The sequence below is a fragment of the Polypterus senegalus genome, chromosome 3, assembly GCF_016835505.1.
Source record: "Polypterus senegalus isolate Bchr_013 chromosome 3, ASM1683550v1, whole genome shotgun sequence".
NCBI classification, from domain to species: domain Eukaryota; kingdom Metazoa; phylum Chordata; class Cladistia; order Polypteriformes; family Polypteridae; genus Polypterus; species Polypterus senegalus.
In genome coordinates, this window is record NC_053156.1 from 201081083 (window position 1) to 201108357 (window position 27275).

Genomic DNA, 27275 nt, shown 5'->3' on the forward strand with positions numbered 1-27275 from the left:
ACCCCTATGAGGTTGAGCAGGTTTTTTTTATCAATCATCCCCAAGCCAGCGAGATATTCAGACAGGGCATTCAAAAGAAACAGGTGATTTGTTCCACCACCTGCCAGGCATTATTTCCCTTTGGCCTTAGCCAGTACCCGAGTCTCGCCCATAGGTCATACGCCTGAGAACAGGTTGACCACGCTGGGTCAGATCTCCATAATAATACTTTACTCACCTGCTGGCCCAAGAGTGCCCCTCCTTTTCCAAAAGCCTTTGCCTTTGTGGGTCTGGGAGGAGCAAACTTCTCCACCAAGATCCCGTAACAAGTCTCCAGGTCGTCCCCCGTCCAGCATGGCTCTATTCTGTGGGCCCCATCTCACTCTCCCTGTGGAATGTATTGTATACTGACCCATGGGCTTTAGCTTGCGTCTGGTCCTCTCGACCCTCAACCAGCACCCTATACTCAGCCACTTGAGCTTGGTACTCTCCCACCTGGGACAGGAGGGTTGGAGTTCCATTTTCAGGTACAGCTCCTGATTCTTCCTAGAGTCGTTCGTCCTGACAAATACATCATTATAATTAGTTACACAAAACATGGAAAGAGGTTTGGGGGCAGCCGCCCGTACACTTGAATTTGGCTGCCAGAATAAGTAAAGGTTGTGGTTCAATGTTCCAGATTTCAGTCCAGAACAAGAACAAAGCAAACAGGCAAACTTGTTGGTTATATAAAGGAAAACAGGAATGACATCCTTGGGGATGGATCCGGAACAACAATCATCGGGCCCAAGTGGAATTTCCCATGATCAGTCTGTCAGTGGAAAAGAGCAAGGATTACTTCACTCTGCCATACCCTGCTTTGGCGAGAAATTACCATCTTTTGAGGAAATTAGGAAAATTTCTGTACTGCCATCTGTACTGGCTATTGATGTGCTTCCAATAAACAAAAAATAAAGAAAAATAAACATTTTCAAATGTTGTTCTAGTGTGATACCAACATGTAAAATGATTGTTATATTAGATTGACATTCATTTTTTTTATCGTTATGAAGTGCAGTACATCCCAAGACTACTTCTGAAAATTTTATCGAATGATTATGTATACATATTCACACTCAAACACAATATACTGTTTTTTTCAGTGGTATTTTGGTTGTTCTGCTTCATCTTTTTTAAGAGACAGCAATCTGTGCATATACAGTGGGTACGGAAAGTATTCAGACCCCCTTCAATTTTTCACTCTTTGTTATATTGCAGCCATTTGCTAAAATCATTTAAATTAATTTTTTCCCTCAATGTACACACAGCACCCAATATTGACAAACAAAAAAAAGAATTTTTGAAATTGTTGCAGATTTATTAAAAAAGAAAAACTGAAATATCACATGGTATTCAGACCCTTTGCTCAGTATTTAGTAGAAGCACCCTTTTGAGCTAATAGAGCCATGAGTTTTCTTGGGAAAGATGCAACAAGTTTTTCACACCTGGACTTGGGGATCCTCTGCCATTCCTCCTTGCAGATCCTCTCCAGTTCTGTCAGGTTGGATGGTAAACGTTGGTGGACAGCCATTTTTGGGTCTCTCCAGAGATGCTCAATTGGGTTTAAGTCAGGGCTCTGGCTGGGCCATTCAAGAACAGTCACATAGTTGTTGTGAAGCCACTCCTTCGTTATTTTAGCTGTGTGCTTAGGGTCATTGTCTTGTTGGAAGGTTAACCTTCGGCCCAGTCTGAGGTCCTTAGCACTCTGGAGAAGGTTTTTTGTCCAGGATATCCCGGTACTTGGCCACATTCATCTTTCCCTCGATTGCAATCAGTCGTCCTGCCCCTGCAGCTGAAAAACCCCCCCACAGCATGATGCTGCCACCGCCATGCTTCACTGTGGGGACTGTATTGGACAAGTGATGAGCAGTGCCTAATTGTCGCCACACATACCGCTTAGAATTAAGGCCAAAAAGTTCTATCTTGGTCTCATCAGACCAGAGAATCTTATTTCTCACCATCTTGGAGTCCTTCAGGTGTCTTTTAGCAAACTCCAAGATAGAACTTGTCCTTTTATTTGGGTGGATCTTGTAAGGGAATTTTATTTATTTTAGTATTTTGTCACAACAATAAACCAACAGAATTTCATTTTTTTAATAAAAAGAATGAACTGGTAACAATAATATTTTTCTGTTTAAGTTTGAAAACACCATTTTAATATAGAATATTCTATATGCCTTATTATGCAGGTGTCTGAATGTGTAAAAATATAAATTATAAAAATTTAAGCTGCTGTTCATTTATTCCAAAAAGTAGGTTAAAATGTACCCACTCTCAACATTGTTTAACCCTGAAATAAAAAGTTCTAAATTGGAAATAGAGTTCAGAAGAGGAGTTAAGAAGTAAAATGAAGCCACACCTGATTGGTTTTGCATTGAATAAAGTCTTACTCAAAATACTGTCTGTGTACTTTGCTCTTTATTCAATAGTAATTAACCTTGGATTACCAGCAATCAGTGATCCACATCTCATTTAAAACATAGTTCGATAGTAGGACGTGTTTTATGGCGTTTTGATAATCGTGTATTCTGGTCTTCTTTAACCTTTCTGCATTCATTTTATGGAAATCACTAGGTGTTCAGTCCTTAAGATATTTCTGTATATATAATCTTCCAACAACAGATAGGCTATGTATATTAATAAATAAAGGTTAAGATGTATGCTAAAAGTAACCTGTCTAACTTCCCTACTCTTCAATCAATATCTATCCTTATAGCAAAACTAGCTAGTTTGGTTGTGGATACAGGCAACATGTTTAGATTATGCGAACACATTTCAAGGAATTTACCTCTAGATGTTGTCAGGGTCCATTCATTAAGAATTTCAGATAAGGAATGGAACTCGGCCAGCCATAAAATGTATTCTTTTACTGTATAGTCGTCTTCGGTCTGTTTAAGTGCTTCCATAATTCAGCTAATAATTGTATATCTTTGTACATTTCTTTTTAAAGTTTTTGAAATGTTTAAAGGACAATCTCCAAATTGAGAATGGTGTCATCAAGTGTCTAGCTCATTAGTTCATATATTTTGGGATTAATCTACATTTGGATCATTTTGAACTACAGTATCTACTTATCTGTCTGATTGCCTTGGTTCAACATCACTCCTGACCCTTTGACAACAGTTTTTGGATTAACACCAGCTGAAATGACATCAGGCAGAGAAAAATTAATCATGGTATACTATACTACATTGCATGCACAAAGTCTCATTTTGTTCAGATTAAAGAATCCATACCCACTCACCATCTTATTGTATCATATTGTATCGTATTGTCTTAAACTGGAAAAAAAAATGAAATTTTCTTTGCGATTGGAGCAGGTTTAAGATTTTTTTTTATTTGGTAAGACTTTATTTTAAAATAATTATGTTGGGTCTTTACTAAACATTTGATAATATTTTAACATATAATTTGTTAAGGAATTGTTTTTTATTGGAGGCAATAGCAGCAGCAGCATTTGAAATGAGAAGAATTGATTTTAATGGAAAAGGGGCTGAAATTTTCTACAGTAACATGAACTAGAATTCAGAAGAAATATGTATTATTTTCACTTTTTTTTTTTTTTTTCATTATTGGGGTGTCTGATTTAGTTTTGATGGTTGAATTAGATGCAAAAGTGCCACATCACAGATATTTCAGTTGCAATAATTTGCTGGGCTTTGTACTAAATAAATAATGTCATGCTCATTTTATAGTGGACTTAATGAGTAATTAATGCTCATGATCTGTCACACAGGGGACGATACTTTTGTAAAAATGAGTGTCACAACACCTATTTGGAGATCCTTTGCCATTTGGACTGACCCAGATCACTGGAAAATCTTATTGTAAGTCCAGGTATTTGATGATTTTTACAGTCCTACACACACAAATGCAGGACTGTCTACAGTGAACAGATTCATCCAGTTTAAAAGTGAGTTTCCTGCAAAATTCAAAGTATTGATACTGCATTGGGTGGAAGAAACAGGATGTAAATGTAGAAAAGGATAGATCTATAATCTGAAAGACGTATACAGTAAATGAGTTTGCAATTGAACAATCAATTAATAGGGGTATAAAAATGCAGTTGAGTCTTAAGTGGGAACAAAACGTGCTTTCTACCAGCAAGAAACAGAATATGCCAGCTTTACCAATGCCAGAGCCAGTCTTTTGAAGTGAATGCTAAATTGCATGAGGATGTCACACTTACAGAAACATGCAGAGAGGAAAAAAAGGCTGCACATTCCTGTAAGAATGTAATATCTGTTTTTATCACCAGAAATGTTTAAGGACGTGCAACCTCCTAATGTTTAAACTAAGATCCTGAATGTTCCAGGAGACAGCAGGTAGTTCAGCCATAAGAGGAATAGAAAAGTGTGTCTAAAATAGAGTCTAATTTTAATAAATAAAAAAACTGAATAAAACAAAATTAATAAATCAAAATTATCATGCTTCCTCACCACACCCTTCCTTTCCAGTTAGAAGTACAAACACCAGGAATCATTCTCATAGGTCCTACCTGCAAATTCACTTAAATAAAACCCCAATCCTGTCAACAAATGATAATAAACACCCTTTCCCCAGTATGCCTCCAGATTGATCCAAACACCCCTAACACATTAAAACATTGTGCAAGCAAAATATACTGTCCTTGCCTATTCCAGCCACATCTTCAGAGTATTTATGGCAGAGATACACAGTGGAAAATAAAATCAAAAATAGCAGCAAGTTGGAAAAAGTATAATAAATATGCATAGCAATATCACAAGAAAAAAAGAATAGATTTGGCACAGATGGGCCCTAAAGGCTTTGAAAATAGCTGACGTCTGAAGGGAGAATTATTAATGTAGAAGACTACAAGCAAAAACACAAAAGGGGGGAAAAATGCTACAACAGTCCCTATTGGTGATTTGAAAAACTCATAAGACACTAACACGGTTACCAGTACTGCTATGGTAGGTAGAAGAGTGCATACACCAAAAACCAAATGTGAAATGATTGCATCATTAAAAACTGAATTGGAGAGTAACTGGTTCTAAAACATTTAGTGTAGGGTTCATCCAGAAAGGAGTGGAATTACAAGTACTTGAGGAGACAAAGTAGTGTGTTTTTTGGGAATCAAGATCATAGAAAAATCATATATAGGGAGATTGTACCAGTGATCTGAAAATTGTCAAGTTTCTACAAAAGCCTGATCCTATTTATCTTAAATCAAGATTCCTGGGCTGGGTACAAAATAAATATCTGTATTGCCTTTCAAGCTTTAGCAATTTCTTGACTAAATTCTTAGAAGAAATTAATCTGCTGGTCCTCAAAAGATTCTGTATTTTTAAAGCAAAAAGTGGAACAGGGTGAGCATCAGCGAAATTAACAAACTTCGTTGTCATAGGCTTCCATTCTAAGTATGCATTCTGTGGCATCTTTCAGTTACTGGGGCAGAATCATATAAGTTGGGAAATTTAGCTGGTTATAGTTCTTTCAGAAAGTGTACTGGATTGCTGTTCTCAGTATTGTCTTTGGATATTTGCTAACATTGTTTTCTATCTCCTAACTGGTAATTTGTAAGCTGAAGGTGCAACTTGATTCTGCAGTGTCTGAATGTTATTGTTATGGCAGTTCACCAATGCCCTCAACTCCTTAGTGATATTATTCTCCTTATCTTTAACCTTAATTATGTTAATGTTTACATTTGTATTTATTTGCTTAAAATCTGCATTTATCCAAAGTAACTTACATATGATCACAGCATAATAAAGTAAACATCAGATTAGGCAACTGTTTAGAAACAGGCTGCTATAGGATAACGTTTTAAAATTGATCATCAGAAATGAATAGCCTTCAACTAAACAATGGTGTTAACCAAGAATTGTTAATCTTTCCTTAGTTAAAGGAACCTATCAAAACCATTATGAATTAGACAGATATTCACACAACAAGAAAGTCTTCAAACACTTCTTAAACACAGTGAGGTAGCAGTTCAGTTATACAGGGAAGCACCCTAAGCTGTTCTTAGAAGTTGAATTGTGAGGAAGAATCTTTCACAGGAACAAGCTGGTTAATCGCAAACCTATTTATGTCCTTGCTGAAGGCAGCCGTATAGATGTTACTAGTGTCTTCTTCCAAGGAAGACTAAGTATGTACAGCTTTATGTATTTTGCTAGAAACCTCACCATGAATGCTTCTTGTGTCTATTGCTGGAACCTCTAGTAAAAGATGAATAAAATAATGTTTTTATGTTTGGGTATGGGAGGATATATATGAGAAAAACAAGAAAAAATGAGTGGCCCAAGGTATCCTAATGCGCACCCATTCTCTTTTGGGAATCAAATTATCTCCGTAATCAGACATGTTATATGACAGAGTTAATTCCAAAACTACTTTAATTATACACTTAATAACAAAATGGTTAATAATTAAATGCTTGGCATGTTACTAAGGACCCATGATCGATCCCTAACTTTGTTATTTACTGTGTGGATATAGCATATTCTCTCTTTATTGCATTTTGGGGTAATCAGACTGACTGATTTTGGGGTAGTTTGCTCCAAATCGTAAAGTTAGGCTGATATTTCTAAATTGGCTTTTTATGATTGGGTGTGATTGTGCCCAATGATAGGCTGGTGTTCTGTTCACAATATATTCCCCTTTTGGTGTTGCCAGTTAGGCCGTTGCACCTTGCTCCATTTATAATTAGGCAATATCCTATTTAAGTAATTTTGTGCATATGCCTATCTGTACATCATTTTTAGTCTTTCATCCACTGATTATGTTCTGTTTTTGCTTTAATGCTAAGTTTATGTGCTGTTTTATACAATTACCTTTAGCATTATTACAGTTAATTGTAGACTGTTCCTGATTTTATGGTTTCATAATCCTGATGGTTAATAATTACTATGTTTTAGAATTCAAATTTCCATTTTTGTATATATTTGTTAATAGTACTGTTTAGTACATTATATGAACTGTTAAGTTTCAGTTTTCAGTACAGAAGTACAAAAAAAGCTATGTCCTATTTAAGTTCAGTGGTACTGATCTTGAGATACTGCACAAGTTAACCTTCTTAATGGATACAGAAGGTTTTGCCATCTCTTATTTCCTTTTTCTGGTCCAAATGTCCTTTTCTAGCATTTGCAGCTCACATTTGAATTCTTTCTGCTTGTAACTGACTGTACTATAGATTGAATTTACTTCTTTCTAACCAAAACCAGCAACCACTTTATATGAAAGGTTTACAGTACTATTTGCAAATCTCAGTTGCCCAATTATTAATACAATTTACAGTTTTTATTGTGATTTTAACTTTCAAAACATTCTTCTACTCTCCTTGACTTTTTCCTGTTCATCTATCCCCTTTGCAACCATTAGAAATCTGACATGCCTCAGTCCCCTAGCTAGAGTCTCTGTGCTAGTCAACTTTTACCCCACATTTTCACATCTGTATTTCTTCCTGTATCACTTTTTCTGGTCCAGATCTAATTATGCAACTTTTAATGCAATGCAGAAAAACATTACAAGACAAAATAATTGTTCGAAATACCTTGTAATAAACGAAAATGGACTTGCATTGAATGAATTCACTGATTTCGCTGCCATCTATTGGCAGCAAAAATAATTTTTTGTGAATTCTCTATGTAATAAAATTATTAAGTTATAGCGTAATGAAAATTGCATAATTAGATCTGGACCACCTAATATATATGTTATGGTGGTCAGCTGGGGGCTGTGTTGAGTCGTGACACCTGGACGGACCAGGAGAGGGACTGTGCCTTCCCAGGATGATGAGAAACCATGCCTGGTTTGGGGGCCACGGGGTTTGAGCATGGAAGCTCAACCCTGTAAGGCCCTGTGGCCACTTCCAGGGGGCACCCAGACGATTGTGGACCTTTGGACATTACCGCTTCCGCCACACCTGGAGGTGCTGGCGGAAGGAATACGGAGGACATCCGGGGTGCTTCCAGGTGCTCATTACTGCACTTACGCCACATCAGAAAGTGCCGCAGGAAGTCCATCAGAAATCACCTGGAGCACGTCCGGGTGAGAATGAAAGGGGCCGCCCCTCTAGTCGACAGCTACAGTCATGAGGCAGAAGACAGAGCTCGATGGAGAGGAGTGGAGGCGTGGGCGTGTGGTGCAGGGGCACCGTGTGCTGTGTGGACTGTATATAAATAAATGTGTGCCTTTTGTAGTGTCTTTCTGTCTGTGTCCGGGGCTGGCTTCAACAATGTATATGTATATATGTATATATCACACATATTTCAATGTTTTCATAGATTTGTCTTCTTTTTTTTCTCAAACCTTTATGACTTTAAAATTCATTAATTTACACTTATCCACTGCGTCATGTTCCAAAAAAAATACGACTTAAACGTGAGCAAATATTTCAGTTTCACAATATTATTTTATACTGTCTTTTCTATACAAGTAATTAAAATTTTCTGTTTCATAGAGGAAGATGGAGATTGATGATGAAACTGAATTTTGCAAGGAAGACCTGTTGCACAAATTGTTACGCTGCAAGGTGAGTGTCATATATATATTTTTCCTGCTTTGATGTTTGACTGTATAACACTAGACTATATTGTTTTTCTCTGTCTTTTCCTGTTTTTAATAGAGTGTATTTGATGAGTTGGAAGGAGAAGAGATGCGTCGTGCTCGGACGCGAGCCAATCCTTATGAAACTATTCGTGGAGCCTTCTTTTTAAATAGGTGACGTTTTTTCATACTCATACTTTTTGCTGTTGATTTTTTTTTAATTTGGGCGTGTTTATATATATATATTTTTTTTGCTTTATTAAGCTGATTTGGTTTATTTATACTTTTTTTCTTATAATTATTAGCCTTATCCTTCAGCATCCTGTGATGCTGTAATTGGTCAGGTGGGTTAGGTGGTTGACATTTTACTATTCACTTAATTATTCACAGACCCTAAAATATGAGAACTTATCAGATGTGTTACTGTGACTGAGATGAACCAAGAAGGTGATCTTTACTTTGTACATTTACTAATAGAACCCAACTTTTGCAACAAATAACCAGACTTTATCACCAAACTATTGTGTCTTCTGAATGCAGAGCCATGATAAATATATACTGAATTGCACTGAGATCTGGTTATTGAGCAGACCACTATACAAACTTGAATTTTGTGTCTTATTTCTGGAAGCCATTCAGATTTCCATAAATCTTGTGACATTGTGCTGAAAAGTCAGTTTACAGATGTAAAATAAATTGTGAAACAATGCACCTTATTAGTTTTTAATATTCTGTTGAATAGACTTCAGAGGAGTTTTACTTTATATTGATCTTAACATTGAAGTGAATTGACATGTACCTGCATTTTTGACACTGAGCCATACTTACAGCAGTTCCGCAGATGTACATTTAAACCTCTTTAACTGAGTTTAAGTTAATTTTCTTCTAGTGACATAAGCTATTTATTTACATGCAAAGCATCTACTTTTGATTTTACTGAATAGTAGATTACAGTGCATATATCACTATTTTCAGTTATTTTGTGCTACCGTGCATAAGTTACCGAACATAATTGGTGGCAAGTGCTGCTAGTCGATAAGGTCCTTCACAGGCAATCAGACTGGCCATTTAGCTTAGAGGTAGAACCTGCTGCTTGTAATTTCAAGCATCCTAAGTATACATGCCAGCTGCTGCCATTCCAAGGAGGAAAACCACAGGAAGGAGGAGGCACTCTTAGTGATTCCTTAGCAGAGACCGCAGCATTTCCCAGTCATCACTTGGTGGATTTTTTGCCATCTTTATACCATTGTTAACTCCATTACATTCTGCGCTATTGAATACTGAAGGATATTTAAATATTATGTTGACATATTGTACATACCCGTGGTTCAGTTTAGTTTAAATTAGTTTAAATTCTTTGCGTATTGTAATGTAAAGTACAGTAAGGAGTATGAATTTTTGCAAGTGTTCTATTAATGAATTTTCAGTGCAGGCTCTGACTTGAATACAGAAGCATTTGTCTTTATTTTATTTTTATTAATACATACTTCTTGATGACCACACGTTGTAAATGGACCATATTAGATGGTGAGCTGGTGGTTCATTTGTTAATTGGCACCTGCTTAAGAAAAGTAAACAATTAAAACAGTGAATGACTAAACAATATAATTAAGGGTTTAAAATCCTAGAACGCAAGTTAACTAAATGGAAGAAGAAAATATTACTTGAGCAACAATTGCTGTAGATTAGATTAGATTCGATCAGATTAGAATCCCATAGCAGGTGTAACTGCTTTATATGAAACAGGCTGAATTAATCTGAGCACCACTTGGCTGTACTATGGTTTAGAGTATATTGCTGAAGCAGTTTTAGAGATACAGCATGCTTGCAATGGGTACAGCCTTTGATGAATTACAAAATAAAATTTGACTGCTCTAACACAGAGATGTTTCCAAGGGATATAAATTTTGTATTGGTGTACTGTTGCAAGGTTAATAATGATTACATTGTATTGACTATTAATGTGTGTCTATACATATGTATTCTTTACCTTATTTTATAAGCTCTGCTATATTTACATAACCACTTTTCAAGCTACATGGCTTCCATCCAGATTTGCTTTAGACTTTCTAGCATTTTACTGGGTCATCAAAGAAGGAAGCTGGGATTTCTGCATTTAACATGCAAAATATTCATGACCTATAGTTAAAGAAACACTGCTCTAGTGTGTGAAAGGGACAAGGGAAGGTTAGTCCCCTGCAAAGTCTATAGTGCATCATAAAGTGGAAGAACGAAGAACTGAGCACAAGATCTTTCAAAAGTACTGGCACTTCTGGTACCAAAATGGTGGTACTGTACTGTTCTAAAAGTTCTTTTTTTCCTTACTGGACTGCACAACCCTAACACTGGTAGTTTTTGCTTTTAAATCTTCTCATTTGCTAATACCAGTCACAGTTTTTTAAAAAAATATATTTTAATGTGCTGTTTTCATTTTTTTTCTGTCCCTGTTTAAGTTAAATGTTCAAAAACTAAAAATCAGTTTAAGGCAAAGAGGTGGGACTTAAATGAAAGCAGAAACAAGGAGATGTTAACGTAAAATATTTCATATGCAACATGAATTCAGTATATCATCCATTATCACATACTTTATCTGTCATTATTGTTAAGTCTCCAGATTAGCATAAAATTGCAAACAAATCAAAGATTGTGAATTTTGTGATAATTCTTTTAAATTAAAAATTTCCATTGAACAGTCCTTGTTTTCATCTTAATTGCACTCAGTGTTTTTTAGTGTCTGGCTCTGTACATGACATGCATTATTCAAAGCAACTAATTTATAGTATAGCAAAAATAAATGAGGTCATGTGCGTAAACAAGTAAATCAGTTCATTAACTTCCTCAACAAGGCAAGCATAAGCATGTTCTAAAATAATGGAGTGCTACATTAACTAATCAAAAAAGGAAATAAGCAGAGATTGATGCAGAATGGTCAAATCATCATCATCATCTAAAGCCGATGTCACGTTACACAACTTCTAGCTGGAGGTTAAGTTGGACTTGATGACTGCAGTTGCTGAACTCCTCTGCTGAGCATGTCTTATTACATGAAAAAGCAATTGTAGGGTATGTCAAATTAGATGACCGCCTAATGACTTTCCAACACAGTTTTACATTTCCAAAGGAAATGAAGCTTGCCCCTTTTCCTAACAGATAATAACATGCTCTCTGCTGGAGCCAGTGTCCATGCAAAAAGTTTATAGGTATGATGAGTTCATCCCCAATATAGTATAACTTTTTTTCTTGTATTCATTCTTTCATAGTACATGAAATATAAGAAATCAGACAGACAAGGATGTTTTCTGTTTGAGAGGATTAAAATATCCACATTCCTTGTTTTTCTTTGCTACATTTTACTTTGTGTATTTCAAGGTGAATGCTTGCTAGTTGTCAGGTGTCATGCTCTCAGAACACATCCTTACAACCCCTGTTTGATTTTGTGTATGTGAGTAACAGACTACCAGTAGTTAAATTGAGTTGCTGGATATGTCCCATTATATGACTGGGAGTGACAGAGGAGCACTCTGTGACTTGCTAAACTTATGTAAATTCAAACTATGCCTATGTAAATTAAGACTATTAAAAACTGCTGGAAAAGCTGTGTAATGTGATATGGCCTTTGTTTTAGAATTGCTAAATCCAAGCCCAGGTTTCAGCCCACTTAAAACGATATAGCAAGAGTGAAGCAGGCTATGAAGTGAAATGATAAATTTTATAGTAAATGAAGCACCTTTGCAAGAAAGGATTTCAAAAAAATGTTTCACAATGCAAATACAGAATAGTAATCTGGATCTGGAGGAAATGTTTGGTGTGTTATTAGGGAGAGACTAGTTTATTATCATCTGCTAAGCTTCCTTACTTGTTCTTTTTTACTTTAATAAGCATGAGTGTGGAAAAAAATGAAAATTTAGTGAATGTTGCCAATAAAGGTACTTTTTAAATATATTTTTCTGATGTATTTAATATATGTAGTAGTTTGTATTTTTGTAAATGATAACTTCTTATCTTGTATATACACGGTCACAGAACTACGTGTCTACCAGTCAAATCTGATTGTTGGTATTGGTTTGTCAGACTTTCCCATGTGTTAGTTTTCAATTTGAAACCCATTTGCTTTTTTTTTTATTTTTTTTATTTTAATGAAAGGTTTTAATTTCTCATTCATTAATAAGTATTCATTTTATATTGCACTGAAATGTTTATTTTAATACAAATAATTATTCATTTTATCTAAATAATTTTAATAATGTTATAGTCATATTTCTTTAGAGAGCCCAGTGTCCATCACTTCACAATTATCAGGGATGTATTCAGCATAATAAGCAATCAAGTTTCATCTATACATGCACTTCTGAACAGGTCATCCATCTGAAGTTAAGCATGTTCAGGCCCTTCCAGTATTTGGAGGTGTTGGTGAGGTCAGCAGGGGTGACGTCCTGATTCTTTGTGGCCATAAAATATCCCTGGCCATCCTTTCTAAAGAGCAGGCTGTATCCCAATGTCTGTGCTAAACTGCCCTCCATGGCCTAGTCATTCTGTCCCCCTAATCATTCCCTGTTTCTAATTAGTGCTCTCTCTCTCATCACTTTACCACGTAATAGCTAATGTGTGGTGGCTACTGTTGCATCATCCAGGTGGGTGCTACACATTACTGGTGGTTGAAGTGGCTCCAGACGCTCTATGAAAGGCACATTAAGTAGTGAGAAAAGCGCTATATAAATGTAAAGCATTATTAATTATTATATAGTAATAACACATAGATAAGGAAATATAAACAAGCATTACTTTTATTGTTACCTAAGCCAGGCCAGCTTTGTTTCACTCTACTTTCTTGTTTATGAAGAAGTATAGGCGTGCCTGTTGACAAACAAAATGCCCATTTCAAAGTGTTTGAAAACTGTGAGAAAGGACACAGTCTGTCGCTTATTCATCCCTGCCAAAGCTAGTTTGTTTTGATCATAAGTGCAATTAGGAAATTGAAATATGTAATGTTGGTTTAATGGGTTATTTTTCTAGGCATTTTAAAGCTTATTTTGTTTAACTGTATGTAATGATACAATTATTTGATGTGAGAGTGCAGGAAACTAGAAGCAAGTTAATCTAATATAGTGTATTTAACTTCTTTCTCCAGGGCAGCAATGAAGATGGCCAACATTGATTACGTATTTGACTTCATGTTTACTAACCCAAAGGATGCATCTGGGGTAAGAATATACTTCAGTAAACTACCTTATGTGTACATTTAAAAATGCATTGGTAAAGATTTAGCACACTAATCTTTAATCATTTCTTAATATTATTACAAATTTGTGATTACAAAATATATAACTAACCTACTTGATCCAGTTCACAGATGGCACCATTGGGGAATGGGCAGGAACCTGCCGAGGTTAAGTCACACACGTTCCCATATGGGCACAATTTGTAATCAGTAACTAAATTAGCATGCACTTCTTTTTTATGTGGGAGGAAAACTATAGTACCTGCAGAAAAGTTTGTTTAGGAATTGGAAGAACATTTGAATGTTAATAGTAACTGTGCATGTGATTCAAACCTAGGGTACTCAGATTAATGATGTAGCAGTGCTACCCACTGTGCCACTATGACTCCCTTATTTGTTGCTATTCACTTGGAAATGGTTGGGAGTGCTTCTGTTGGTCACCAGAAGGTAGCTGAAACTGACTGAAATCTTATTAAGCATGTCTTCAGACAAAATACTTCATAAACTAAATAGTTTGTTGAATTTTATTGCTTTGTACTACATGTAAGGTAACAAATAATGTATTAAGATTACCCTAATTTGTTATAGCAAAATAAGTCATTATTTTTAATTTATTTTATTTACGTTTAAGTTATTTTTGCCTTTTGAAAATTTAATGGTGAATAAGCAATTTTTTGTATTTTTTTTTTCTTTTAATACTTGCACATATTGGTGCATATTGATTTATTGTCTTTTTGGTTTACATTTAAAATTAAATCTCAGAAACACACTGTTGAGCTATTTACTTTGCTTTTTGAGTAGATCAGAATCAATGGAAACGTCTTTTTATAAACAGACTATTTTTGAAACCTCTAAATAAAAAGTAACTGTCAGAACAGATTTCCTATATGTTGGTTCTTTTGTCAGGGTCATTGTTCTGTCTGCAATATTTTCATTCCTCATTTTCATGCCATTCATCAAACTTTCAGGTCATATGCTTTCTTATTTGCCTTTTTACTCTGCTAAAGTAAAAGAAAAGTAAAGCCTTTTTAAATATGAGTGATCCCTGTTTTTGTGATGGAGTTGGCAAAAGTTGACTTTTGTTAATTTATTTCATACCGTGCTTCTCAAATGGCATTTTGCAAGTCTGAGCATTTAATAATTATTCAGCTCCTAAGTGAAGTTCTCTGCTGTAAGTTACTGTGATGTGAAGAGAATAAAATTTATTATAATGTCATTTTGCATTGTTCCACTTCCTGCAAGATACAATGCTCTTCTTAGCATGATATATTTATTCTTGGTGTGAATGTGCATGTTTGCTTCTAAGACATGCATGGACATGAAATTCCCTCTGTAAAATTAACTATATATATCCACCATAACACTTTTTAAAAAGAAATAAAGTAATATTTATTTAGGAACCTTATGAACCAGTAGATTGCAGTAAAATACACTGATCAGCGACAGTGTGTACTGTGAAAGGGATTATATTAAAAATTAACAACACTCATTCATTCATTCGTTCATTCAGTCATTTATTTCATCTTTATCTTTCCATCAAAATTGATTATTCCATTAGGAAACCTAATCCCCTCAGAAATCACACTTTCATCGCATAGATGCAAACACTTAAATTGACAGGCAGTTAAATACAGCAGTCCTTACACATAATAATGAGATAAGCGTAGATGACTCTTGTAGATAAGTACTATTATAATCATTCTGGTCATTAGTGATTCAAGTTTTATAACAGCTGGAAGAAGAACGAAGAGGGAGAGTGGTTTGGGACAGGTTGGAAAAGATCAAAGTGGCTCTCTATATGCAAAGCTATTGAATCCACAGTGACGGGGTAGTGGCTGATTATTGTAGAAGCTCACCACTCTCCCTAGTTGTTTCCTGTCAGCAGCAGAAAGATTGCTATTCCAAACCATGATTGGTGAGGTCAAAACACTTAGACTTACCTGTAAGAAAACATCATTGCTTTCATGTGACATCGTAAACTTTTTTTTGAAAGAACAGCCTCTGGCAAGGTTTCTTGACCATAACATATGTATTGCCCCCCTATGTCTGTGTGCTTGAAATGGGGGTGTTGAATAACTTGAAAAACTCTGCTTCCTCTGCAACCTGGCCATTAATCTGAAAGTGATATTTTGCATTGCTTAAAATCCACCATTAATTTTTTTTTTACATTAAATTTATAAATTCCATATTAATAAGGCTGTTCAATATAAACAGTTTTTTGTAACCTCAATTTGTGCATAGACTAATCCAAATTTGTGATGTTACCCACAAAAATGGTGTCATCAGTGAACCTGATCATTCTTTCAGAATCCTGAGGTGAAATATAGTTGTTCATGCACAGTGATTGCAGTAGAGGTTTAGAAGACATAAACCTGCAGGGCAACGTATTCCTTCAGTTTTATCATCTGCTTCTTGTCAGGAATAAAATACAGTAGCTAATACCACAAATTCTAAATGTTACATATCCCTACCAGTTTCTCAGAAAGTTTGGAAGGTCAGGTTGGGGTGCATGCACTTGTACAGCACATTACCGCACCCACCACACAACGAAACAGCTCGGGATTGTGGTTGGCATACCCCTACATGCAAACATGCAGTCCAGTCCTACCCTCCAGAAATGACAATCTATATGCCGTAGCCAGGCGTTACGTGAGCGTCCCCTTTGCCTGATCCAGTTGCTTGAGTCTCAAAAAATTAGGATCCTGCAAGCCAGATCACCCTTGGGGAATCACGGCACATGGCCGTAGTACCGTAACTGACACGTTTTCACAATGCAGGTACTAGGGAATCCATTCCCGGGCTGCCCGGACATTTTTCATTCCTGCATTCCCGGGAATGAAACTGCTGTAATTCCCAGGAAACCGGGAACGGCCAAGCTCGCATATATAGCGCGTAAAAGTGTAAAAATCTATCTAGAAATAACAGAGTTATAGTTGAAAATAATTAAGTGGCATGGTTTTTTGGCCCACGGTATAGTGTGTTGTCGATTAATTCAGTCAACAACAGAAGAGCAGTAATCAGTCTCCTGGCTCTCACTAAGACTAACCACAGTGGACTGGGAGGAGTCTGCACTCTGCAGCTCATGAATGCCAGGAAGGAGCAGACTTCATTGACGTCTGTCAGACAACAGCTTTGAACAGCAACTTGAAATTGCAATGCATCAGTCTGTTGCATCCGCATTATCTATGCCAAGAAACTTGCCATCACAGAATGATGACAAGAAACTGGATGAATCAGTAAAAGCTGAAATAGCGGTGTTTCAGAGCAAACACCGGGCCGGGTTGTTTAGAACAAGTGCATCAGAATCTAATGACTGTGCCAACTACTTCGGTGGAGGCAGAGCGTGCTTTCTCAGCGGCTGCGGTACTCTGCATGAAGGTGCGCTCTTGCCTGGACGACCGTACGCTGGACACATTGTGCCTTCTATGCTCTTATTACTGCAACTAACTAGATCGGGGTGCCCAATACGTCGATCGTGATCAACCGGTAGATCGGAAAGGTAGTGCAGGTAGATCACGTTGCATTCAAATTTTTTTTTTTAAATATTAGTCTATCATATATCATCCTTATGGCATTAGGGCGGCCAGTCTGAGATCTCTTTTCTTCTAACACTAGTCATCCCACATGCACCCATACAATCAGATTTTGATTCAGGCTATGAATGCCATGAATGACATGAATGTACCCTGATCTACATGCTGTCAAATAAATGAACCACATGCCATGGCTTCGCCTCTGACGCTGATGTCCGAGGTTTGATCCCCGAGAGGGGGTGCATTGAGTGTGTACGCCTGATGAACCCAGAATCAGGGCACGTGTCGCGTATTCTTTGCATTATCTGACAGTAAATCTATGCAGCATTCTATGATCTGCTTCTCGCAACTGAAGAGGGCACCGTGGCGGTGGTTTGCCGACTTGCAGACCAACCACAAGCGTTACCTGGTAGGTAACCACCCATACAATCAGATTGTGATTCAGACTGCGAATGCCATGAATATAATTACCCTGATCTACATGCTGTCAAATAAATGAACCACACGCCGTGGCACAACGTAAAGAGGTTTCGACGCGGGCATCCGAGGTTCGATCCACGAGAGGGGGTGCAGTGAGTGTGTACACCTGATGAGCCCAGAATTAGGGTGAAACACGTGTTGTGTATATATAGCATTTTTAATGTAGGTAGATCATTTCGACCTGGTCATTTTAAAAGTAACTCGCAAGCCGAAAAAGTGTGGGCACCCCTGAACTAGATACATGTACTCATATGACAGCATGAAATGCTTGTAGATAAGGTTAGTCTTTTATTGGTGTCAACATATTGCAGTAGTTTTATTAAAAATAAGTGTCGGTCATTCTAAAACCGTTCACATGCGAGATGCCCGTGCACTGTGTCATCCCCGGGATTCCCGAATTCCCAGGAATGAATTCCCTAGGAGGTACCAGCGGTACCCATGGAGTCTTCGAATAGACAAAGTACTGAAGGAGTCTAGTCTTCGTCTCAGGTCTCTGGATAGTGTCCATGTCTTTCAACCATATAGCAAAACAGTAAGCACCAGTGGCGTCATGTATAAATGGTGCGTACGCACAGAAATGTTGCTTAAGAACGTTTCCATGTTCAAATTGTGATGTATAAAACCTAAACTTGGTGTAAAGCTACGCACATTTCCACAGTACCTCATACCCTGTCGTACGCACGTTCTTCGCTCGGTTTTGCAGACTGGCAGCACCCAGCGTCAAATCAGTGCTACTGTTCCTGTGTGGTTTATCTATATTTTTCAGATCCACATTACTGACGCGGCTTTAATAAATAAACTGAAATTAACCACATATTTCTTATTAGTTTAATGCATCTCATTGTAATTAACGTGTAACAATATAATGGTCCACGGAATGGCCAAACTTTTCTAAATACCATAGCTGCTTTAGCATTGTTACTCTCACTGCAACTTCTTTTTCTTCTTACAGCTGCTCCCATTAGGGGTTGCCACAGCAGATCATCTTTTTCCATATTACTCTCACTGCACCACTCGGAGCAGCTGATCAGAAAGAGAATTATCGGTATACAGCATCAAGTACACGCTGCCTCAGCCATGCTTCCTATTTGAACTGCTTCTCATATGGCAAACGCTCCAAAACCTTTACTGTACGGAACTCTCGGTTCATAAAGAGTTTCATCTCAAGAGCTCTAAAGGCAATCAATTGGTCCATCAACTCCTCCTTGTAGAACTGTTTGGACTTATTAGTACAATCACCTCAGTGTAAACTTGCACTACAGTTATAATATTGCACAACCAGAGCCACTTTATAATGCGCGTATTTACATATGATGACTATATCATTGTAAAGATGAAATGCAGCAAAATATGTTTATTATATTATACAGATAAAACTTTAACTTCATTTAAATAATCTATATTGTTAATAATTAAAGGACACGGTGTTGCTACGCTAGCAAGGACCGGCGCCCCGTTCACGGATTATTACTGCCCCGCACTGTATGGTTCACTGGGACTGTCGTGAAGGATAGAGTAATTAAACATGTACTACGAAGATATTTCAGTGTTCCTTAAAAGTTTTGAAGAATCGGCTTTATAAACTTACAGATGGCTTAACGTCTATTACAGAGCTGATTGTGTGGCGATTGGGTATTTGGAGAAAGAAAGGTAAGGACAGGAATTGGGGGTTACTACTTTTGAAAGAGACAGTACTGATGCAATAAATTCATTGAAGGTCTTGCACAATCACTGCGCCACCTTGTTCCCATATTTAATAACATGCTTTAACTCCTATCATAATGAAATTCTATCAAGTACACATCTCAGTATTTTAATTATTTAGAGAGCTGAAATATTATGAATGTAATGGATTCTGTGTCTTGTCAGAGGAATACAAAACCCGGAAGCACGTAGTGATTCACACACATAGAGCACATAGAAGATCAAATACAAAACAAAGCATTTAACATGCTACTTTTGTTACGATGGGATTTAAGAAACTAGTAAATTAAACGATTTTAAGATGAAGTTTATGATGTTCTACTTTAATGACAAAATAAACTACGTGATTAAACTGGAAATTTCGAGATTAAAGTTGACATTTCCTGCTTTTTTCCCCACTGCTTGCCTATTTTTTTTTCTCTGTACCCTAATAAGCTTTCATATGAAACTCAGACGGTGGGCTACGACTCGCCTTTTCACGGCGACTTTGATATGTGACAACTTTTTTATTTCGGGCACTGTGCGACTTTGTGAACTTGATGTTTCAAGTTTCTCCGACATTTTATGTCACTCGATCGACTTCCTTTTGTTGTTTATACCACTGTTTAAACCAACAAATAGTGTGTTTTTCATTGGTATTCGCTGAATTCATTTAGTTTTTCAGGGAGTGAGGGGTCACCAGCAGACACATTCATTTTCTGTAATTAACTGAAGACTTTACCACACACCTTTTCTGTCACATGTTTATTTTTGAGTAGTTTTTATTTTTTTGCTTTCTCCCTTTTTACTACATTATAGTACTCATAGATGCTGGCTTCAATTTAGACTGCCTGCTTCTCTAAAAATCCCTGTTTTTCTTTCCCCCTAATGATATTACATGTCTTTTAAACCAGAGCTTTTGTTATTGTACACAGCTATACACTGATATGTTAGGGATGGATGCATTCTTACAAAAATGAACTCAGTATATCAGTTAGTAGAGTTCACAGTAGGCATCTGTAAACATATTACAGTCCATGATGTTGGGAGAGTTCTATTATGTTACCATTATTTCTGCTGTTCATTACCCTTTTTGCTGTTTGTGTATGTTTAGAGAAGGGAAATACCACTTTATTATCTGACTGGCCAAGAGAGCAGACAAATGTCTAATAATCTTTTGAGTATTCACAAGTTAGCTTGATTGCACTTCCCTAATATAAACATGGGAGAGTCTGTATATACTTACATAAAAAAAATTATAGTGTATGTATATAGACTATTGGCTTCAGCTATCCAAAATTAATAAGCATCTTGGGGTCTGCTAGCCTCCCAGCCCTACCTCCTTAGTAAGACATTCAGCATAATTGTTCATCAGTCTTTCTCAAACATGCATTTTGCCTGACAGGGTTGCAATGAGCTGGGGAATATACCAAAAGCAACTAAGGGAAAACAATAAACACCTCTCAGTTTCTGGAAACACACTGACAAAAACTGGATCAATTTTATATTACTAATCTAATATCCTAATTATTCTGTATGTCTTCCAGTCCTGCAGATTAATCTTAATTCTGGTAGAATCTCACTGACATTGTACCAACATACAGTACATGCATATTGCTGTGCCTTTTCTTAAAAATGTAATAGCTTTGTCATTAAGCTTAATATTTTTTTTACAGTTTTTGTGAATGGTGAACTAAAGAGTAGGGTGTATGGAATCTCACTTTTTAAAATATGGATTAAGGCAGAGAATAACATTTAACAATAAACAGAAACATGCAAAAATGTATGCAATATATGAATAAACCTACCTAAATACCATGACCCTGGCATCCTCCAATGGTACTTGATATCCCCTCAACTTCACTGTGTACTAAAACTATGTTAAAACAGGCAGGAATTGGTTGTCTGCTGCCGGGCCAACTGCAATATTGCATGCTCACCATGTAAAGTGTCTCCTGAAGGTTAATTCGGGGAACATTTAAAACCGGCCAGTGACCTGGCCATGTGCTTCTGTCTTCACTCCTCCAGAATGCACCTATTCCAGCCACTAACGTTCAGCCACTGAGTCTGCTGGATGAGACAGGCTATCTGTTCTTTTAATCTGAAGAAGCGAGATAGTGCTGGATGACTGTCAATGTCACTGCTTGCTTGTTGTGTATTTGAGTGCTGATGTGACAACACCCGCTTGGTTAAATGCTTAAGATTGTTCCTGTCTTCACAATAGTAAAGCCATTTTTCCCTGAAAACTGGACTCGTGTCCTTCTCTGTTGTGCAAGTCTGTGACCCACATATCACAATATATACAGTATATCTTTACACACTTGATGTCAGTCTGTAGAATACATGTTCTCATATGTCCTGATTTTATTTACTAATCAATTGTCTCTTGATTTTGAAGTAAATAACTAAATAGAATAAATTAATTAAATATTTAATGAGTATTATTGGTTGCAAGTTATAATTTAAGGGCTTAGTGCACAAACCAAATTAAATACTAAACATGCCTATAGTGCAAAAGCAGAATTTACATTACTAAGCATTATAATTCACTTTTAATATCACCATCTTGCCTAAAACATTTCAATTTTTTTACTAGATGCTGTGGCATTCACACTCATTTAAGAAACTGCCCTTTGAAATTAAGAACTAATTTTGGAAACTTCCCTTTGAAATTAAGATGAGAGTATAGTAAAGTATTTATGATGTATTTTTCTCATTTGTACTGCACATGACCCTGAACTAGATTAAGCAATTTTAAATTTTCGATTTGTTTAATTTAAAAATACTAAAAACAATAAAATAAGTGAATGTGTGATTTTATTTTTTCAGTAAAGTGATAGAAATTGGGTTCTCTAAATTTCATAATGGTGGCACTAATGACACTAGCGTTCTGTTCATATTTTTTTGTTTTAGAGACTTAAACCATCTATTCATTGTTCAGTTATTTTAAATTGGTAAATGGATTGTATTGTTTTTATTTTTAAACCAACTATTTCAATGAAGTCAGTTTTGAGAGTTTTGTATTAATTCACTCACTCACACTCACTGACTCACTCACTCACTCACTCACTGACTCATCACTAATTCTCCAACTTCCCGTGTAGGTAGAAGGCTGAAATTTGGCAGGCTCATTCCTTACAGCTTACTTACAAAAGTTGGGCAGGTTTCATTTCGAAATTCTACGCCTAATGGTCATAACTGGAAGGTATTTTTCTCCATTAACTGTAATGGAGTTGAGCTGGAATGACGGGGGCGGAGTTTCGTGTGACATCATCACGCCTCCCACGTAATCACGTGAACTGATTGTCAACGCAGTGCGTAGAAAACCAGGAAGACCTCCAAAAGCGCTTAAGAAAACATGCATTATATAATTGAGAAGGCAGCTAAAACAATAAGAAGCGAGCGAAAGTGACATATACTACCATATTCATGAGTGTTGCTGCCTCGAAAGAAAGCAAGGTGTAAACCTAAACTTTAAATTAAGTTCATAGACAGGCTACCGCTGGCTTTCACATGCCCACAGGTAATGCGGGATACAAGTTTAATGAGAGGACGAGGATATAAACGAGAGTTTTGATCACTTTGTAACTAAGTTAAAATTGTAGGTGAAGGGGTGTGCTTATGCAAATTCCGAGACTGTGTTTGTGGGGATTGACAGTTAAGGCGGTGGGGAGTCACGCCATCATCTCCCTCCCATTCATCTAATTTCGGTCTGAGCTGAGCTCACAGCTAACGCCGCCTCTTCAAGCAACTTCGCAGACTGCCACCAAATACTCACAGAAAAATCCACAAGTTAATACACACGCTGTCTCTAGAGTTTCTCCACACTGAATCCTCCAGGCACTACTTACAAAAGGTCACATTGACAATCGTGTTACGCTATTTTTAAAATCTTTCCTTTTCTTAGCACAAGCACAGCTGAGAAGCTTCATGCATGTGCTCCATAACGCTAAAAATAATGCATTTAATCACACTTTGCATTACAAGCAAAGGGGAGCTTTTGTCAATGCATGATTTCCTGGTACACGATTACATTGATCAGCGATCCCGATTCATTTTACCCTCGCACCACCTTAGTTTGAGAAGAAGTCTGAAAAATATGAGGTTAACACAGAAAACATCACCAATTCAAGCTTTATGAATAATCGATTCGCCATCAATAATTGTTTTGGTAAAGCCATCCTCCTTCCATTTTATAATTTTTCCGCCAATAGCCATGATTAAATGAACGGTAAATAAAGTAAGAGCAAAGCGAGGGTGACTTATTTAGGCAGGCATATATATGACAGCAACACTCATGACAATGTCAATCATGTTACGCTATTATTAAAATGTTTCCTTTTCTTTTCATTACTTTAACACACTACTTCTCCGCCAGGTAGGCGCTGGTATTTTGCTATATATATAATATATGAATGACCTCCAAAGAGCGCTGAGACTTTTGATATCATGAACGGTCTGCAAAACTGTGGTCTCCTGCCCAGCAAAAGTCGAGCAGCCAGCGCTGCATAGCTGTGCCGCCTTTGAGACGCTGACTGCGCTTCTGCCTTAAGTCAAAGTGAGCACTTTTAATTTTTTCATCCTCCCCTGCGCTATAGCCCAGACAAGTGCAAACACGGACCCCTTTTCTACACCACGGCAAAATAATATTAAGGCGATTCACACTTTCTTTGCACGATACGATTATGAGGTCCTCACCTCGGATTATGAAGACACGCACACGAGTGGAGGACTGACAGTGCCATCACAGCCGATTAATGGCAGGGACGCCTCACCAGTCTACACAAGACCCACCGCGACTGTCCCCAAAAGGCGATCATAACGCCAGCTTAACACATCTCTATACTATATAAAAGAAAAAGGCAACTTTCCTTTCTTTACACCTTTTATCCCAAACCAAAGCCTTTCTCTTAACACTGCAGAGGACACAAAACTAATTTTCTTTAAATGCCGGTAAGGCACATTACCAGAGGCACAAATTTGAACGCTCACATAGAAAATGTAATTTCTATACCACAGCCGTCGTAGCTTTCAAAAGGGATCTACTACCGAGAGATGATCCATATATATTTTAGCTGCTGTTAGTTACTTACCTGTTGTGTTACACAGTCTTTAAAATGTAGTTTACCCAAACCACTCCAGTAGTGCTCAATGTACCTGTACTTTTAAAACGTTAATGTTTTACTGTTTAATAACTTATAGACTATATTTTATTATTTTTCCCTTGCACTCAGTGACCAAAGCTATACACACACATATAGACACATACAAACATACACACAAGTATATGTATGTATATATATATGTATGTATATATATATATATATATATATATATATATATATATACATACACACACATATATATATATATACATACATACATACACACATATATATATATATAATTTGTGTGTATGTATGTATGTGTGTGTATATATGATGTAGATAGGTATGTATATATATATATGTGTATATGTAGATATGTATATATAGATATGTAGATATGAAGATATGTATGTGTATATATATGTGTATATATATATATATATGTATGTATGTATGTGTGTGTGTGTGTGTGTGTGTGTGTGTGTGTGTGTATATATATATATATATGACAGCAGCAATCCAAGCTTTGAGAAAACAGTAAAAAGGAGGCGTGTCAGACGTGGTGGTACATTTTCTGATGCAGCTACCGAAAACAACTTTGTGACGCTGCCGCCAAATACACAAAACAATTACTTTGACAATCATGTTACATTATTTTTAAAATGTTTCCTTTTCTTTTCATAACTTCTTAAACACATGACATCGCTGCTAAGCTGGTATTTTGCTATATATATATATATATATATATATATATATATCACAGCTACACTCATAACAGTGACAAAACAATTACATTGACAATCATGTTACGCTATTTTCAAAATGTTTCCTTTTCTTTCTCTTTCCTTCTTTAACACACTACTTCTCTGCTGCCAAGCAGTATATATATATATATATATATATATATATATATATATATATATATATATATATATAGATATATAGATATAGATATAGATATATATATATAGATATAGATAGATAGATAGAGATATATATATAGATAGATATGAGAACAACATATAGATAGATAGATAGATAGATATGACAACAACACTCATATCAATGACAAAACAATTACATTAACAATCATGTTACGCTATTTTTAAAATTTTTCCTTTTCTTTTTCGTACCTTCTTTAACACACTACTTCTCCGCCATGGCTGGGTATTCTGCTAGTCTATATTATGTAACGGTCATAACGGTCGACAATGTCCGCCATGTTGAACTTTCTTATTTATGGCCCCATCTTCACGAAATTTGGTAGGCGGCTTCCCTGCGCTGACCGAAACCGATGTACATACTTATTTCGATGGTATGACGCCACTGTCAGCCGCCATATTGAACTTTCCAACGCCACTAATTTTCCAGCTTCCCGTAGTAGGTAGAAGGCTGACCCCATCTTCACGACATTTGGTAGGTGGCTTCCTTACAGCTGCGCTAACCAAAACCGATGTATGCCCCATCTTCTTATTTCAGTGGTATGATGCCACTGTCGGCCCCCATATATTGAACTTTCCAACGTCACTAATTCTCCAACTTCCCGTATAGGTAGAAGGCTGAAATTTGGCAGGCTCATTCCTTACAGCTTACTTACAAAAGTTAAGCAGGTTTCATTTCGAAATTCTATGCGTAACGGTCATAACAGTCAACAACGTCTGCCATGTTGAACTTCCTTATTTATGGCCCCATCTTCACGAAATTTGGTAGGCGGCTTCCCTGCGCTAACCGAAACCAATGTGTATGTACTTATTTTGGTGGTATGACGCCACTGTCAGCCGCCATATTGAACTTTCCAACGTCCCTAATTCTCTAACTTCCTGTGTAGGTAGAAGGCTGAAATTTGGTACTTATTTCGGTGGTATGATGCCACTGTCAGCCGCCATATTGAACTTTTCAACGGCCCTTGTTACTTATGGGCCCATCTTCAAGAAATTTGGTACGTGGGTTCCCAACGCTAACTGAATCCTACTTACGTACATATATACGTCCATAGCTTGCAGCTCGGTCAACGTGCGAGGCGGCATTGGGTCCCCCATCCCAATGCCTCCCACGTTGTTGGCTGCCTGCCTATATAAGGCCGTCCGTCGCTCCAGTCTCTACATTCCCTTCCTTGCTTCACCACGGGATTCATGTCTCCCTACTGATAACTACAGCCTTTTTATTTAATCCACGGCTTCGCCGCTGTTTTATTGTTCATTTATCACGATTATAGTTATTGTTTAGGTATTTTAGACTTACTTTACATTGTTCAGGTACCCATTTCCTTTATCATTCCAACCGTACCCCCATTAACATGTCTATCGAGGTGATCCCCATCGATCAAAGAACTGTCACTTACCGAGTGGTTTCTATGCCCAGAGATGGCACCTGCCTTTTCCATTCTCTTTGTTACATATTGCACGGCCATATCAAGCTCACTCTTGATATCCGGAGGAACATTGTGTCTTATGTATTGAATGACTGGGACAAGTTCAAGGTGTGGACTAATGATGGTACAGGAGATAATTATACTACACAAGAGCACTATAAGAGTGAAATGCTTAAGCCCTTCACCTATGCATCTGCATGTGAGTTGATGGCTGCCGCTGAATTGTTCGGTTGTCGCTTTCAAGTGTACCGAAATGGCCAAATATTTTACACCTTTGGACAACCGCCAATGCCTCCTAAACATGTTAGATTGACAGGTGATGATTTCAGTAGTGGACACTTTGATGTTTATGA

At 36.9% G+C, this 27275-nt stretch overlaps 1 protein-coding gene across 1 annotated transcript in view; it reads left to right on the forward strand.

The window, feature by feature from the left end:
• cmtr1 (cap methyltransferase 1) overlaps positions 1-27275 on the forward strand; it is a 121596-nt gene that overhangs the window by 15891 nt on the left and 78430 nt on the right. The window contains exons 6-8 of the mRNA XM_039748362.1: positions 8444-8515; positions 8609-8703; positions 13658-13730. Coding sequence (XP_039604296.1) covers positions 8444-8515; positions 8609-8703; positions 13658-13730 — 240 coding nt within the window. The remainder of the gene's footprint in view (positions 1-8443; positions 8516-8608; positions 8704-13657; positions 13731-27275) is intronic.